This window comes from Acomys russatus, chromosome 19 (assembly GCF_903995435.1).
Source record: "Acomys russatus chromosome 19, mAcoRus1.1, whole genome shotgun sequence".
NCBI lineage: Eukaryota > Metazoa > Chordata > Mammalia > Rodentia > Muridae > Acomys > Acomys russatus.
Window position 1 is genome coordinate 53,397,085 of NC_067155.1, and position 17,095 is coordinate 53,414,179.

Below are 17,095 nucleotides of genomic sequence, written 5' to 3' on the forward strand. Positions count from 1 at the left end.
GTGAAGGCAATAGAGCTGCTGAGTGTAAAACAGTTAGTGGCTCCTGGAGCTTATAAAGAAGTGAGAGGCTGCCCTTCAGAAATTCTGTTCTGTTGTTTTAGACAAAGTCTCATGGAGCCCAGGCTGGCCTTGAACTGATCCTCCCGACTCTCCCTTTTAAGTGTTGGGATTTCAGGTATGTGTCACCAAACCCAGGAGAGGTTCTCTTGGAATTATCTACATGATTAAAATAGCTGTAAGTGAGCCAGGGTAGTGGTGCACACACGCCTTTAATCCCAGCACCTGGGAGGCAGAGGCTCCTCTGCCTCAGTTGAACCTCTGTGAGTTCAAGGCCAGCTTGGTCTACAGAGTGAGTTTCAGGACAGCCAGGGTACATAGTGAGACCCTGTCTCAAAAATAAAAAATGAACAGCAGAGAATAAACCCAATATATAGTGCATATGTAAAAGTAACAACAACAACAACAAAATGCTAGCTCAGGCATGGATACCCAGAACTTGGCTGGAGTTATGGAGTCACCAGTTAGAGGCTCCTGAAGTGACTCAGTATGGTGACAAGTTCCTCCTAAAAGAGAGAATCTGTCCAAGGTCATAAGCTGATAAGAATTTAAGATTGGTGTTCATGTTCTCTTTCCACAACTGAGTCACATACGGTCCTTCCGTCAAGAAGCAGGTATTTGCGTCCTCTCCCCGCCCCAGGCACCCTTTCATTCCAACTCCGTGGTCCAGATGCTAGTGTGGCCTCCTGTCAGCTTTATTTAACTCCAAATCAGATTCTAAATGTGGCAAAAATTTATGGAAGGTGGCTTTTATTTTTTGTTTGTTTGTTTGTTTTTGTTTATTGGTTTGGTTTTGGTTTTTCGAGATAGGGTTTCTATGTGTAACAGCCCTGGCTGTCCTGGACTCAGGCTGTCCTCAAACTCCCAGAGATCCACCTGCCTCTGCTTCCTGAGTGCTGGGATTAAAGGCGTGCTCCACTATGCCCAGCGGAAGGTAGCTTTGTATTAGGTCACCACCTGGTAAGCGAGGTGGTGTCTACACTCCGGGAAACCCCCGACCCAGTTGTCCTTAGGCTGTTAGGGAGCGCAGGAGTGGGCGCTGAGTGTGGCCTGAAGGTAGCTCTTCCCTGTCGCTGAGGCCTCTCCACCTCCCTGGCGGCCTCCGTGCCTCGCGGGTGTTCAGTTTCAGCGCGGGGATGAGCACAGGCTGCGCCTGTCTCTTGGAGGAAGGAAGGCGCACGAGAGGGCCCCAGCGTCCTGGGCTGGGGCCTGGCAGCGCGGTGGAGGGGGCTCCGGTTGCCTTACGGTTCTGCTGCGCGTCGAGCCTCTGCGGAAGGGGACGCCCCAGAGCCGCTCACGGCCGGCCGCTGAGGGTAACCTCCTTTGTGGCGCGTGGGGCGGGTGTGGGTGGCCTCCTGCCCGCGGGATGCGCGGCCGGCGTCGCTGAGCTGTTCTTTGTGTCTCCCCGGGGCGGGTTGGAAGTGTGGGAAGTGTACGTTCGCGCCCGCGCGGCGCCTCCAGCTCGCCACCGGTTGCCAGCTTTCCTTGGTCTCTCCATCAGTCCTTCGCCCAAGGGGATGCCAATTGGGCCACCTGGGGGAGAGTTTCTGGAAGTTGGAGGAGAGAGAAGGGCAAGGTGGGGCTGCCCCGCCTCTGCAGACCCCAGGCTGCGTCCCAAAGTTGGTGTGGCAGGTGCAGCACCCCCTTACCCTCGCGCCTCCCTCCATCCCCAGCTTCCAGCCCCTGAAGGACTGAGCTACTGCGCTACAGATTTCAGCAATTTCAGCTGCGAACTTGCAGGGTGCTTTGAAGCCACCTGGGGGAGGGCGGGGGGGGGGGGGGGTTGGGGATGTCGCGTGCGTAGCTGTCCAGCCTTGCCGTTGCGGAAGCCTGGCTAGCTGGCGGGCTGGCTGTGGCACCAAGCCGAGCCGGGGTGCCCATGTGACTGCGGTGTGCTTGGGAGGAGGAAGCTGTAGAGGTCAGTGCAAAGGCGTCACGCCAGAGAGAGCAGGAGCGCCAGGGAGAGCAGGAACGAAGAGGGAGCCTCCAGTCAGCGAGGATGGGAGCCTTGGTGTGGCAAGCCTAAGGGTTTGTCTTTGGACTGCAGGGGCCAGTACAAAGCCACTCTGCCACAGCCACTTTAGCCTAATAAGGGCGTGTCGGGTAGGAGGGACCCACATGAGAAGAGGCCGGTCTGGAAGCACACGGTGGGCCCCTGAGGGCAGATCAGACACAGGCTACACTTGGAGAACTTTTCCCTGGGCACACAGGCAGAGAAGCCTAGTTTTTCCTAGGAGGGGTAGGGGCAGAGGGCTGGAAGATGGGCTAAATGGGAGTGACCCGTTTGGACAAGCAGTCCCAGGGGTCTTAGAGCCGGACAACCCAACCCTGGTCCTTTTTCCCTGCTGTAGGTGGGCAGCCAGCTGCAGGCTGAAGGAAGCGTGTTCTCTTGGCTCCACCCCATACTCTTAAATTGTTTTCTCTAGTCTGTGTTCAGCTGAGGCCTGGAGGGGGTGGAAACCAAGGTTAGATTAAAAAAGAGAAGAAGAAGAAGAAGAAGAAGAAGAAGAAGAAGAAGAAGAAGAAGAAGAAGAAGAAGAAGAAGAAGAAGAAGAAGAAGAAGAAGAAGAAGAAGAAGAAGAAGAAGAAAAAAACCCGAGAGGACGAGCTTGTTTAAGGGAAATGAGGACTAATATTTTGAAGTGGAGCTTAGAGGAAAAGAGGCCGGTGTGGTCCATGAGGGTGGGGTAGGGTAGGGCGTCAGGACCCCCATTCTTTGGAGGGAAGCTCTCCCAGGTCTTAAGTCAGGGAACCTGTTAGCATTGCCTTGGGTGGGCGGGCCGGCAGGGTGTAGAGCCTCAGTCAGGACTTCAGCAGCCCTAGTGCCAGCTTCGTGACAGTCCTGGGCTGTCAACTACACCCCTCCGATGGGGTTGCTAGGCAGCGGGGCTCTGATGTACGGGGAGGCCTTCTGATTTGTCAGCCTCCTGCAGACACACGGTTAAGACTCCTTCCAGCCTATCCGGAGGAGGGACGCCAGGCACGCTGCTTGCATATTGCTGAGCCCCGGGTCCACCTGAACAGAGAGGTGCAAAAGGGAACCAGAAGAGGGGGCTCCTGGAGCCCTCCAACCTTCTAGCCAGCACAGCCAGCACGACTCCCCGAACCCCCTCCACTCGGGCTTGCTGCTGGCTCCTCCCTGCAGGTCCCCGCCCCATTCCATCCCTCTTCCCCAAACCACGGCAGAGCAAAGTGCAGCGGGAAAAGAGGTCAGTGGGGTAAGCTTGTTCGCGGGCCTCTGGAGCTGTCAAGATGAGACTGAGGGAGGAGAGATTGCTCTTTTGTGCCCCCCCTGGGGCTCTTGTGGATAGGGGGGTCAGTGGTAGGGGGCTAACATTTTTTTTTTTTTTTGGCCAGGCCTGGACTTGGAAGCCAGCGGGGTGCACTCTTCTTCCTCAGGCTCTGTGCACCCCTAGGGCCGGTAGCATGTTGGGGGTTGGAACAGGAGACTGCTGTGTACCTGCAAGGAAGGCTGGGCTGTCTACCCTTTAGTGCTTGCAAGGGAGGGACGCTGTGGGTCCCTTCTCTTCTTGAATGGACAACCTGTGATCTAGCTTCTGTTGCTGGAGTTCTTCACCCCTCTCTGATCCCAGGACCTTCTCTTAATACCTCAGCTTGAAAAAAAAAAAAAAAAAAAAAAGATAACAGCTTTTTTTGAGATAAAAAAATTCACATATCATTCACACCTAAAAAGTGTGCAACCCAGTGTTTTCTAGTGTGTTCACAGAAAAGTGCATCCACACAGTCAGTTTTAGGATATCTTTATCCTGCTAGAATGAAACCCCAATACTCATTAGTGTCATCCTCATCCCACCCCACCCCCACCCCGACCCCCAGCCCCTGGCCACCACTCATCTGTCTGTGTGCCTCTCTTCTTTGGATTCCCTTACTTGGGACATTTCATATATGTGGAATCACACTGGGTGGGATTTCTAACCTCATTGCTTACTTGGCAAGCCATTGATCGCATCATTTCACTTTATCCGTGCAGCCCTCATCTGCAAGGGCAGGGATCTTCTGCAGTCTTAATCAGTTCTCTCAGTGCTGTGTTCCTGGGCCGGACTAGTGCTTGCATGAATGCCATGAATGGGGACTGGTAATTGGCAAACTACGCAGGTGGTTTACTACTGAATTCCAGGGGGCCCAGCTGCTGCAAAGGGGGCTGGCAGCTAGGGAGAGCTGTAGCTTCAGAGCTGTGAGGGAACAGAAAGGAAGCCTCTGAGGTGGGCGGGGTTGGTGGGGTAGGGGGTCGGAACTGATAGCCGCCTGTGGGTTGCCAGTTCTCCTGGGAACCTGAAAACCAAGATGCTGCCTCTGAGCTTCTGTGGTAGGAGACCCATGCTTGAGATTTGTCACCTGATCACAGGGGCATCCCCCAGGAGGGGAACTCCACTTGATTTCGGTTTTTTTAAAAAAAGAGGAGGAAATTCCCCATCTGCAACCTTTATAAAAGGGCATCGGGTCAGGTGGCTCCGGAGCAGTTGCTCCGCCTGTGGTTTGGGGTTTACTTGTGCTTTTCGCCCCCACCCTGACAGGTACTGTCTGATGAGCGTGAAGGGTTGTTTCACTGACTTCCACATTGACTTTGGAGGCACCTCCGTGTGGTACCATGTTTTCCGTGGTGGAAAGGTGAGTGCTTGTATTTGCCTCTAGAATTTGTACATGTGGCAAGATTTTTCTCTTCCCTTCTTTTACCTCTGTCCCAACCCCCACCCCACCCCCTCCACTCCCGCTCCCTGCCCCTTGCCCACTGAGACCTGCAGGGCCACTTTATCCCCTGGGACAAGCTCCTGGCTCTCTGTCTCCTTCTAGAGAGGGGGGGGGGAGTCACATATTCATACCTATTGCCCAGTCTGGTATCCTAAGTGCCCTAGGCCAGTTTGCAGCTCCTAAGAAGTTCCAGCGGGAAGTGCCTCAGCTTTGTCTCAGCTCTGGCACAGAGTCTTTTCACTTCAGAGTAGAGGAGGCAGTCACCGCCTGCCTCTAAGCAAGAGCGTTTTACGCTGGGGCTGGGTATGACGTCACTCCGAAAAGGAGGTAGTCGGGAATGCATTCCGGGGGGAGCTTTGCTGTGTTTGCTTTTGTGTGTGACGTCCCTGCAGGGATGATGGGCTTCTCTGAGAATGCCCACGTGTGCCCGGCTCATCTGGGTCTTCTTGTATATTCATTGTAAACGGCAGTGTTGGAGGAGGTTCTGGGAGGAAGCCGGCCCACTTGATTCCAGATGTTTTCCCTCCTCCGAAGTGAGCACAGGCTGAGTTTATTTATTGGGCCATTTTATCATGCATCTTAGGAAATTCCCTTCCACTCCTTTCCCCACTTCCCTGACAAGCCCTTGGCTCAGGAGAAAAAATGTGCGACCCAGTACAGGAAGCATTCCTGCCTTGGTATTTCAGTTGGAAGGGAGATACCGCAAAGGTAGCCAGAGCCCTCCCTCCCTGCTTTGAGCCCTGCTTGGGGAGCCCAGACAGACTGATTTGCCACCCTCCTTGTCCCTCCCCAAGTAGGTGGGGCTCTTTTGGGTTTGTTCAGCGCCTGGAAGAAATCAGAGACATGGGCCTAACTGCCTCCTTTCCCTCCCTAGATATTTTGGCTGATCCCCCCAACCCTGCACAACTTGGCGCTGTATGAGGAGTGGGTGCTGTCGGGCAAACAGAGTGATATCTTTCTGGGTGACCGTGTGGAGCGATGCCAAAGAATTGAGCTGAAGCAAGGCTACACATTTTTCATCCCTTCTGGTAGGTTCTTTTGTGGCTGGCTTGGGGTCGGCCAACCACTGGCTTCCCCAATATTTGGAACAGCCTCCTGCCATCCTGTGGTCTTAGCCAGGGTTGGAGGCCGCCAAGTGAGCCTGTGTGTGTGTGTGTGTGTGTGTGTGTGTGTGTGTGTGTGTGTAGGCCATAAAGCTTCTACGGGCCAAAGGATTAGATGAGCCATTGGGTGTACCCTGAGGGGAGCAGGTCTCAGGCTACAGAGAAAGCATATAACCCGAGTCACCATACCTGTGAGGTAGACTTCTTTATCCCTTAACAAGCCTCAGATCTTTCCTCTGGGGAAACTTAAATGTCTTTCTTAGGCCTTCCTCTAGAAGACCTGTGGGTTGTGACCCCTTTGGGGGCCAAATAACCCTTTCTCAAGGGTCTCAGATATTTGCATTACAATTCATAACAGCACAATTTTATGGTTATGAAGTAGCAATGATATGATTTTTATGGTTGGAGGGATCACAGCAACGTGAGCAACTGCATTAGAGGGTCGCTGATGTAGAGATTTCTCTGGGAAGATGACAGGGCATGCTGCTATCGAAGGTGTGAGTGTGCCACATAGACCTGGACACAAGCTCTAGGCAAGAGTGATGAACTTTCTTAGTTGGCACTTGAGCTCTGCTGCCTCGGTGTTCTCACCTGAAAAATGGAGCAAGAATCTCCCAGGGAGGTGTGGACCTCCTTCCTATAGTTCTTAGAGATAGACAGAGGACTTTTAGCTGTAGACTGAGTTACTAACAACAGTGTCCAGGTACCTAGGGAGAGACACACACAGTCACACACACACACACAGTGAGACACAAACACAGAGACACATAGGTACATACAATGAGACACAAACACACACACAGTGAGATGCACACATACAGTGAGACATAGACACGCACACATACAGTGAGACACACAGACATACACACATACACAGTGAGACAGAGACACAGAGACACACAGGTACATACAATGAGACACACATACACACAAACACAGACCCACACACTGAGACAGAGACGCAGACACACACATAAGAGACAGACACACAGTGAAACACAGAGACATATAACAGATACACAGACAGACACATAGACACACACCACACACACACAACACACACACACATCAAGTTAACAGATGGAAGGTTGTGTACCTCTTGGTAATTAGACTTTGGAAGATATGTCAACCTGAAGAAAGAGTAGCAGGAAGTGCTGGAGTGAGAGGAGTTTGAAGGAGAATTGTGTTGAGTACCTGAGAAAGAGATATGTAACTGGCCAGGTAAAAAAGGCTGGTTCTAAGGTGGCTTGTGGGTACTAAAACCAGTCTTGAGATCAGGAATAAGCTGGGCATGGTAACGCATACCTTTAATCCCAGCACTCGGGAGGCAGAGGCAGGCTGTGAGTTTGAGGCCAGCCTGGTCTACAAAGCGAGTCCAGGAGAGCCAAGGCTACACAGAGAAACCTTGTCTCAAAAAACCAAAACCAACTCCCCCCCCACCCCCCCCCCCCAAAAAAGGAAAAGAGATCAGGAGTAAGACCTAATTCAAGCACATGCCTTTAATCCCAGCACTTGAGAGGCAGAGGCAGGCAGTCCTCTGTGAGTAAGCTTGGTCTACAGAGTGAGTTCCAGGACAGCCAAGGCTACACAGAGAAACCCTGTCTAGAAAAAAAAAAAACAAACAATGAAACAAATGAAAAAGAGAACAAAATAAAAGACCTAATACAGTGACAGTGTATTACCATGTAAAGAGTTGCTCCGTTACTTAGGGAGTGACAAGGGAAAGGTCTGTGTATAGTCGTTACAGAAACATTTTTGCCCCTGGGCATCGATGACTTGTGGTTGGTTGAAATCGTAGAAGCAGATCATGTGTCAGCAGGGCTGACAGGAATATATTTCAAAGAAAGAGCGGTGCTTTAAGCTTGAGTGAGTCTGAAAAATCTACCTCCATCTTTATTTTTCTTACTTTGTTGTTACCAGGCAGCATTAAAAGGTTAGAGTTGTATTTTGTTTCTGTATTTGTTTTGTGTGTATGTGTGTCAGGAGGTAGAGTCTAGAGGCTTCTGGGAGCTGGCTCTTCTCCTTCCACCATGTGGGTCATGGTTCTCAAACTCAGGGCATTGGACTTGGTGGCCCCAAGAGTTGAACTCTTAGATTTCGTAGACCTTGGTGACATACAGAGACACACCACAGATACAGATAGACAGACAGACAGACAGACAGACAGACAGACAGACAGACAGACACACACACACACACACACACACACACACACACACACACACACACACGTTCCAGTTCCTCTAGGGACCTGGAAACTCCCTCCAGCATCTAAACCCTTTGATCTACGGATACACACACATTTGAGATGTACGAATAGTCCACTTGTGTTTTTACATGGAGAGAGCCTTGGGCTCATGGAGGTGTTTCTGTGTTGGAGAATCTAATTCTGGTCTCTTTCACCTCTGACCCAAGTTTTTGTTTCCATAGTGATGATCTTAAATTTTAATTCCCTTTTTGTTGTTGTTCTTGTTTGTTTGTTTTTCTCTTTTTTAGGCAACCTTGTTGTGGATGGGGAATGAAGGGTTGTCGAGGCAGGGTCTAACGTGAGCTAGATTGGCTTTGATTTCGTTTTGCAGCTGAGAAAGATCTTTAACTCTTGATCCTCTTGCCTCTACTTCCAAAGTGCTGTGATTGCAGGCATGTGGCACCATATCTAGTTTGAGACAGCACTTTGATATATAGCCCAGGGTGGACTAGAACTAAGGATCTTGTTGACTCTGCCTTTCAGAGGTTGGGACATATACCACAATGGCCAGCCTTCACATTGAAACTGTCTTGTCTGTCTGTCTGTCCATCTTTGCTGAGAAATGAACCCATGGTCTCACCTACACTGAGTAAAAGAACTACCAAATGACCGATAGCATTTCAGACACATCCTAGTGACTTTAGATGTGCTTTCTGCTTGCTGCCTTAAGCCCTGAGTGGTCCACTTTTGTCACTCGGCAGGTCTCCAGTTCTTTGAAAGATTGTAGGATGCTCGTGGGTCAGAGTGGTTCCCTGTGTCAGCTTTTTGTTTTGTTTTCAGAGACAGGGTTTCTCTGTATAGCCTTGGCTGTCCTGGACTTGCTTTGTAGACCAGGCTGGCCTTGAACTCACAGAGATCCGCCTGCCTCTCTGCCTGGGATTACAGGTGTGTGCCACGACTCCTGGCCTATACGTCACCTTTTATCCCTGTGTCTGAAGGCAGAGGATCTATGTGTGGTTCAGGGCCGGTGCCTCTGTCCCTGGGCAGGCCAGGAAAGTTCCATGGGATTGACTGAGCAGTAGGAAGCCCCAAAACAAGGGCCATGCTGGGTGTGTTGTGTGCATCTGCTGGCCAACCCTGAGGCAGAGCCAACGGCAGCACAGTGTCGGGGTGCCAGGAGCATCTAGTTAAGAGGAGACTGCTGGGTTGGCTTAGCCTGGTCATTAGCAGCAAGTGTGAATGGCAGACAAGGAAGTCAGGGGGCAGCATCAGGACAAGCCCAGGGGCATCTCTTTTCCGTACTTATGGCTAGGCCTCGCCTTCTGGCTGCACCAGTCCAGGTGAGACATGGGTACTAGCTCTGAGCAGGAAACATTTTAGACGTACTACAGTGTATAAGGAAAGACACAACCTCCTCTTTTACCTATACCCTTTACCCCCAAAATAAAGATACCTGACTTAAGGTCTGTTCCTCAATTCATAAGTGTCTGAGTCAGGTCTAGGGACCTGGGTGTACCAAGTTTTTACACCTCTTCACCTGTCCTACCCCATTAGCCTGGGTTCAGGAGACCCGTATCCTGCTGTTTGCCTTTCCTGGCCATGTGACTTTGGGAAGCCTATTTTCTCACTTAACCAAACCAAATAAAGCTCAATCAACCAACAAACATCTCATCTTTTTTTGGGTGGTTGGTTTTCGTGAGAGGGTCTCGTGTAGTCCAGGCTGGCTTCAAGCTAGTTAGAGTGGAAGATGACTTTGAACTCATGATCGGCCTTCTTAATCCTGCATCCCAAGTTCTGTGCTTAAAACACTCCGCATAGCAAATGTTCTTAGAGCTAGGCTGGTTTCTAGAATGAAGGGAGGGACTGAGGGGACCTATGATTTTTTTTTCCTCCCTTCCTTCCTCCCTCCCTCCCTCCCTCCCTCCCTCTTGGGTGTTTTTCTAGCTGGGTGGCAATCATATAGGTTAGTCCCAGTATGGGGACCCTGTTAAGTATACCTGAGGGTGCCACGCCTGAGAAGCATTTTTCAGACAAGAGACTTAGGTTGGTCTTAAAGTATTCCCTGTCCTTGCCTTAGAGTAAGAACCATGACTTGAGGGCGCTGGAGAGATGGCTCAGCGGTTAAGGACGTTGGCTGCTCTTCTGAAATACCAGGGTTCAAATCCTACCACCATAGGGCAGTTGGCAACTGTCTGTAATTCCTGTTCCAGGGTATCTGACAGTATATATCCATACATGAAGGCAGAGCACAAATGTAAATTAAAAAAAAAAAAAAAAAAAAAGGCCTGGAGAGATGGCTCAGAGGTGTAGAACACTGGCTGTTCTTCTAAAGGTCCTGAGTTCAATTCCCAGCAACCACATGGTGGCTCACAACCATTTATAGTGAGATCTGTTGCTCTCTTCTGGCCTGCAGGCACACATGCTGTAATTAATAAATAAAATCTTAAAAAAAAAAAAAACAACAAACCCGTCACTTGGGAACCACTTCCTCCCGAGGCAGGAGGAGGCTAGTGTGGGCTGCCAAATGTTGCTTAATCTCCAGAAACAACTTTGCTGGGTGTGTTGGTAGCACACATCTTTAATCCCAACACTTGGAGGCAGAGGCAGATGGGCAGATGGATCTCTGTGAGCTCAAGGCCAGGCTGATGTACATATCAAGTTATGGGGCCAGCTAAGGCCGCACTGAGAGAGAAGGACCACCCAGCGGCAGCAGCTAGACCACAGTGGTGATTCTGCGTCCTTGTCAGAGTAACAGAACTGGGCCTTTGGTAGTCCCAACTGTAAAACGGGCACAAGCAGGGCAGAGTATGGCGAAGCAGGCGAACTGCAGAGGGTGCTGGAGGCATGGGAAACAAGCCAATTGCTGCTTCGCTCTGGCGCTGCAGGACCAGGCAGGGCTGGGGCCTTGTGAGGAGAGAAGAGACTCAGGTTCTCAGGTGAGATCTCCCCATTTTTGTATCACGAGGCACATTGAACCTAACGTGCCCTTGGGTCCGACGCAGCTCGGCGGCGTCTGCTGGTTGACAGCCCAGGGGTTGGGGTTTGGGTGCTCAGGAACCTGCCAGGTCATCTCTACAGCACCTGTGGAAATGCAGGCAGGCGTGCTGGTAGACCACATTCTGAGTACTGGGGTTGTGGGTGAGACTTCTTGTGACTTTGTTGTTCTTGGCCCCCACCCCCACCCCCTCAAGTCCCAGGTCCCAGGTTTTTGTGGGTCACTGTGTTCCTTCCATGGCTACATCTGTCCCTGGTTGCTCAGCCTGAATTTAAGCCGTTTATTGCCGTCATATTGCTGATGGCAGACGCCAGCCTCTCCTGCCCAGTTAAAGCCCTGGCTACCAGTTTCTGGCTTCCCAGAGTACTTCCAAGAATGAGCCACCCTCAGGAGAGTGGGGATGATGGGGTTTTGAATGTCACAATTTCCCTAAGGGCATGATTGAAACAAGTAGCGCAGATGGGAGCAGGGGAGAGGAGCTCGGCGTCCATTTTAATCTGAGGGAGTCTGCCCAATCCACCTGTGGTGCCTAGGGTGCGAAGGAAAGCGGGTAGAAGCTTCTAGAATCCCTTGAAAAGCTGGGCATACAGATTCCCTGCCTACTTAGAGTGGCATCTGCCTTCTGTTTTCCTCTGCTCACATGCCAGGACGATAGATACGTAGTGGGCCTCCATTTCTGCCTGCAGGAGAGGCTAGGGTGACCAGAACATATTACTATGGGCATTGTCCTCTCCCAAACTGACATCAATGGCAAGTGCTTGTAGCAATTAGTTCTTGCTCACCGGTTCCCCACAAGGAAGGAAATGGTCTCCTTCAGGCAGGCATACAGAGCCAGAACAGGGACGGTTTCATGGGGGAGAGCCTGGAAGCAAGCTCCCTGAGCTCAGGCTTGGGTAGTGGGAAAGGTGGGTGTGTGAGGTATCGGAGAAGGACCTTGAGGCTCCCCACATCCCCAGTCCAGTCTTAGGAAGTGTTGTTTAAGTGTGGCTGACAGTGGTAATGACGTCAGGAGCAGACAGCACAGCTCTGCTTGGTGAAATCACAGAAATGCCGTTCAGCAAAGATGGGAGTTTGGGTAGGTAGCAAAGGCGGGAGACGATGTTTTGCCACTTTGTTCTGTTTTAGAGTGTACAGATGCTTGGCTCCTGTGTGTCTGTAGCCTCACCTCCAAGGGTTGACAATCAGAGTGGAGACAGAGGATCTTTGGCACTCGCTGGCCAGCCAGTCGTGCCAAAGCAGTAAGGTCCAGGTTCAGTGAGAGATCCTGATGCAGAAAGTGAAGAGTGTTAGAGGAAGACACTTGATGCTGAGCCCTGGCCTCCATGCACAGGTGCATGTGCACATACATAGGCAGGTACATACACCGCCCCTCACAGTGGGGAAAAGGATGTAAATAGCATTTTATGCTGATGCAGAGTCATACCGAGCAATTGCAGAGGTCAGGGCTCTTTAGGCACCATCATTGTCTTCCCTAGAGGGCATAAAGCCCAGGACGATTGATGGTTCCTGTCACTGTTCACTCCTGTGACACTGGTCACAGAGCAGCTGGTGGCCTGAGCCCAAGACCCAAGAGCAAAAGCGGAACCGACATCCCTGGACGCCATGGTGTCCAGCTGTTGGTGACAATACTTTTCTTGCTTTTTTTTTTTTTCCTGTCTCTGACAATAGTTAGCTCTACCCACACTGGCAAGGAGGGCTGGTGGCTGTGTTCAACGGTGGCCTTGGAGCCACCATGTGTCCTTCCCACGTGGTGGCTCCAGTTCCTGCAGCAGGTACAGATCGTGAGCCTGAGACCTCACGTGGGAAAGAGACTAGAACTGTCTGGACTTGGGCAGCTTAGGGTTAGGTTGGATCTCCAGAACTTTCCTTGGAGTGAAGTGGTTAGTCACAAGTTTGGGGAAAGAGGCTGAGGGGGTCCGAGGTCTGCTCCTGTTTGCTGGCTCCCTTCTGCTGGCCCTCTTCTGTCTTCCACTCTGACAATGCCCCCCCACCCCCCTGTGGCCCCCCCCCCCCCATCCTTATCATCGACCCCTGTCCTTGTTTCTTTTGTGCTCCCATGCCTGGTCCCTGGACCTCCAGGGCGATGCAGAGCTGTTAGAAATGGCCGTTCCCCTTACCAACCAGCTGCAGCTTGTTCCCCTATCCCCCACCCCCAGGCAGGGCTTCTCTGTGTAGCCCTGGCTGTCCTGGACTCACTTTGTAGACCAGGCTGGCCTCGAACTCACAGAGATCCGCCTGCCACTGCCTCCCGTGTGCTGGGATTTAAAGGCATGCGCCACCACGGCCCAGCAGCAAGGGATTCTTCTCTGAGCCTGTTTGAACAATAGCAGTTTTGAGGTCCTATAAAGCAGTATGGCCCCTAGCTTCACGTCCAGAGGCCACACCAGTCCTTTCTACCCCTGGCCGTGTGACCACTGCCAATGGAGGTGTGATATTGTTGGATAAAGTCTCCACAAACTAGATAGAGGATAACTTTGGGGGTTCAGAATACTTACAGATGGCACACCTCCTTTTAGTTTCTTCCCCTATAAATTACAGTCGAAAAGAGATTGCTTCTGTAAGGATTAATAAGCCTAGACCTGGAAAGCCCTTAGCGTGCATCTGGGGAGGTCACAAGTGTAGCCCACACCGGTAAGCAGTTGCAGGGTGCAGAAGAAGGGACACAGTGCGCAGTACATGAGGAAGAATGGGGGGAGGGGACGTCTGACGTGGGGTCCCAGCATTAATGTGCCTAAAGAGATCGTTTGGAAATGGGCCTGGGAGAGCTTCACGCAAACCAGGTGTGCTTTGGTGGAAAAGGTGTCTGGGTCCCGTACTCATTACTCAGAGTGGTCCTGCCCTTCAGGGACCAGTGTTCAAAGGAATGGCTACAGAAAAGTCTGAGGGGAGATGCGCAGCCTAGGCGGGGCCTCCTCCCTGGCTCAGCATGGATGTTGGGACTGGGCTACAGCCAAGTCCCAGGAGGAAGGTTTGGCCGTCAAGGTCTTCAAGACAGGCACTTAGCCCCTACCTGGAGATAGCTGAGGTCTCTAGGAGCTGCCCGCTGAATCCCTCAGGCTGTCTGGGAGTCATGGCATCTGCGTCGCATGTCCTTGCACAGGCCCGTGCCCCCTCTTCCCTCCTGTGGTCTCCTTCCCCCCCCCCCCCCTTCAGTCTCCTGAGGGGAGCCAGGACTCATCTTCCTCTGCCCTCCCTGACTCAGGTTGGATCCATGCTGTGTACACTCCTGTGGACTCTCTGGTGTTCGGCGGGAACATCCTGCACAGTTTCAACGTGCCCATGCAGCTGCGGATCTATGAGATTGAGGACAGAACCCGGGTAAGATGGCGCCTTCCCTCACTGGGCGGGATGCTGGCCTTTCTTTCTTTCCTTTTTCCTTTTTTTTTTTTTTTTTTTTGTTGTTGTTGTTTGTTTGTTTTTTGAGACAGGGTTTCTCTGTGTAGCCTTGACAGTCCTGGACTCACTTTGTAGACCAGGCTGGCCTCGAACTCACAGCGATCTGCCTGCCTCTGCCTCCCGAGTGCTGGGATTAAAGGCGTGCGCCACCACCTGGCATGCTGGCCTTTCTTCAGTGTCTCTTCAGTTCCTTGCCTGTCCTGTTCTGGTCCCGCAGCGAGCAGTGAGATCATCCTGCACAAGGGCCCATCCCCGGAGCCCTGGAGTTTTCTGTTTAAGCTCAGGCCATAGGCAGGCAGAGTCCTCTGTGGAAAAGCTGGGCACAACTGTAGGTACATGCATACTTGTAATCTCAGTGTTTGGGAAGTGGAGGCCGGAGGACCGGAAGTTCAAGGCCAGCCATGGCTACATAGAATGGGAGTAGTCTTAGCTGTATTTCTCATAAAACAAAAGAAAACAAAGACAACCCTTCGTGGAACTACTGTTTATATATCTGTACCTGAAAAGTGTCTGTGCTGTTGTGTCTTGAGAAAGCAGCAGAGGTGGGAAGAGCCCAGGCTTTCTTTGCATATGCAGAAAGGTGTGTGGAACTTTGGGTGCTCTTGTTGCTGAAGTAAGCCCCGGGTGGAGCGGGGCTGGGGCTTTGGGGAAGAAAAAAAAAAAAGCCCAGCCTGGTCCAAAAAAATCACATCTCTCCTAAGCATGCCCGTGGGACTCTAAAGGGTGATGGGAAGGCTGCCTGGGTCCGGGTCTCTTGTCCTGTTTCTGAGCTCTAACCTCTTGGGCCTCAGCTTCCCTGCGTCCTCCTCACTGGGCCGCCACTCAGGTGACGAGTTCTCAGCAATCAAATCTCTCCCAAGATAAAGGCCATATGCCCCTTTTGTTCCTGGAGTTTCTCCTGAATGTCACTGGCGGTTGGTTGGGACTTGGCCACCCTCTTTCCAAGGTTGTGGCTTGACCACATGTCTCCAGGCATTTGAGAGAGGCTCAAGGGTGAGAAACTGACACCCTGGGGTGAAAAGGGCCTATTTCAACCTAGTCTTGCTCCTCTTTCATTCTTCTTTCTTTTTTTTTTTTCTTTTTTCCTGAGATAGTGTCTTTCTGTGTAGCCTTGGCTGCCCTGGAGTCTCACTGTAGACCAGGCTGGCCTCGAACTCACAGGGATGCCCCTGCCTCTGCCTCCCTGAGTGCTGGGATTAAAGGTGTGCACACTACCACCGGCTTGTCTTTTGTTTTTAATGTGACTACTTAAATACTTTTGAATTGAGATATAACTCACCTCCCATAAAATTTGCCATTTGAAACATACAATTCTGCATTTCTGGTGTGTAGCCACCACCACTAGTTCTAGCACATTACACACAGACACACACACACAGCAAGGAACCGCTGTACCCATTAGCAGTCACTCTTACTCCCCTTTTTCCAACCCTGGCAGTCCCTGATCTCCTCTCAGCCTCTAACTGGCTGGTTTTGGACATTTGGAACAAATGGAATCATGAACTGTGTGGCCTTTTGTATCTGGTCTCTTTTCACTCAGCGTGGCGTTGTGGAGGTCCATCCATGTTGCAGCACACGCCAGCGTGTTTGGTTACTGAGCGGAACTCCATTGTGTGAACAGACCTCCTGCCATTTCACCTTGGGATTTGCCTCAGAGCTGGCTTTTCTGACCCCTAAGTACTGCTCAGACTGTAAAGAAATCCCCCTGGCTGCTCTGGTCCGAATGTAGCTTTCTGAAAGGTCTTGTGTTTGGATCTCCGTTTTCATGGATCGACACGTTAGAGTCAAAGTGAGCGGGTGTTGAGTGGTGCCCAGGGCACGCCTGCGTTTCCAGTTTGTGGATTTACTGTCTCCTGATGCTCAGCTCTACGTTGTCCTTGGCCAAGATCCTGTGCAGACTCCTCGTTTCATAGACTTCTTCCCCCTTTCTGTCACCCCTCTAGAAAGGTCCACTCAGCCCAGATCTGGAACATGTGCCTTTTGCTGTTTGGGGAGAAAAGCACTGTTTGGGCACAAGTGATCACTTTTCAGTCTGAGTAGGATGCTGCTGGACTCAGGCCAACTGTTCTTTGGCCAGCCCTGAAAAACAGGCCAGTTTGGGAGCAGCCAAGCAGCAGGTGTGGGTGGAAACCCAGGACTCCAGAGGAGAGGTCAGGCCCAGTCCTTCCAGGCAGTTCCTGAAAACCAGAATCACACTGGGATTTCTTAAAGAGTCTGGCCAACTCCCATGGGAACCTGATTAGGCATCTCAGAGCACCCCCCCCCCCCCATCCACAGCCTCCAGGAGCATAGGTCCTCTCCCCAGCTGGTGTCACTCAAGGCAGGAGTCATTGTAATGGAACACCCTTCCCCCCCCCCCCCAACTCTCCTGCTGCTTGCTTCCTGCTGTTTGCACTGGTGAAGTTTCTCGCCACATCAAGATGCACATTGGCTCCCTCCCCGCAAGGCCCCCTGTCTGTCCTCAGTCTCCAAGGGGGAACCCATCTGGCTTCTCTGAATCAGGTTGTTGGCTGGAGGGCTGATGGAGGGACGGCTGGGGGCAGACTGGGCTGCAAGCAGCAGCAGGCATTTTAATCTGCTTTGATTTCTGGTCTTTGGAGAGGGGCTTGGCTACAAGGCCCAATTGTTTATGTCTTAGGAGCCAAA

At 51.7% G+C, this 17,095-nt stretch overlaps 1 protein-coding gene across 11 annotated transcripts in view; it reads left to right on the forward strand.

Moving 5' to 3' along the window:
• Kdm2b (lysine demethylase 2B) overlaps positions 1 to 17,095 on the forward strand; it is a 123,231-nt gene that overhangs the window by 35,322 nt on the left and 70,814 nt on the right. For 5 of the 11 annotated variants that reach the window (XM_051161514.1, XM_051161512.1, XM_051161513.1 and 2 more), the window contains 3 exons: positions 4,593 to 4,686; positions 5,642 to 5,795; positions 14,256 to 14,371. In XM_051161514.1, the coding sequence (XP_051017471.1) occupies positions 4,593 to 4,686; positions 5,642 to 5,795; positions 14,256 to 14,371 (364 nt within the window). The other 6 variants (XM_051161520.1, XM_051161521.1, XM_051161519.1 and 3 more) reach the window with 6 other exon arrangements.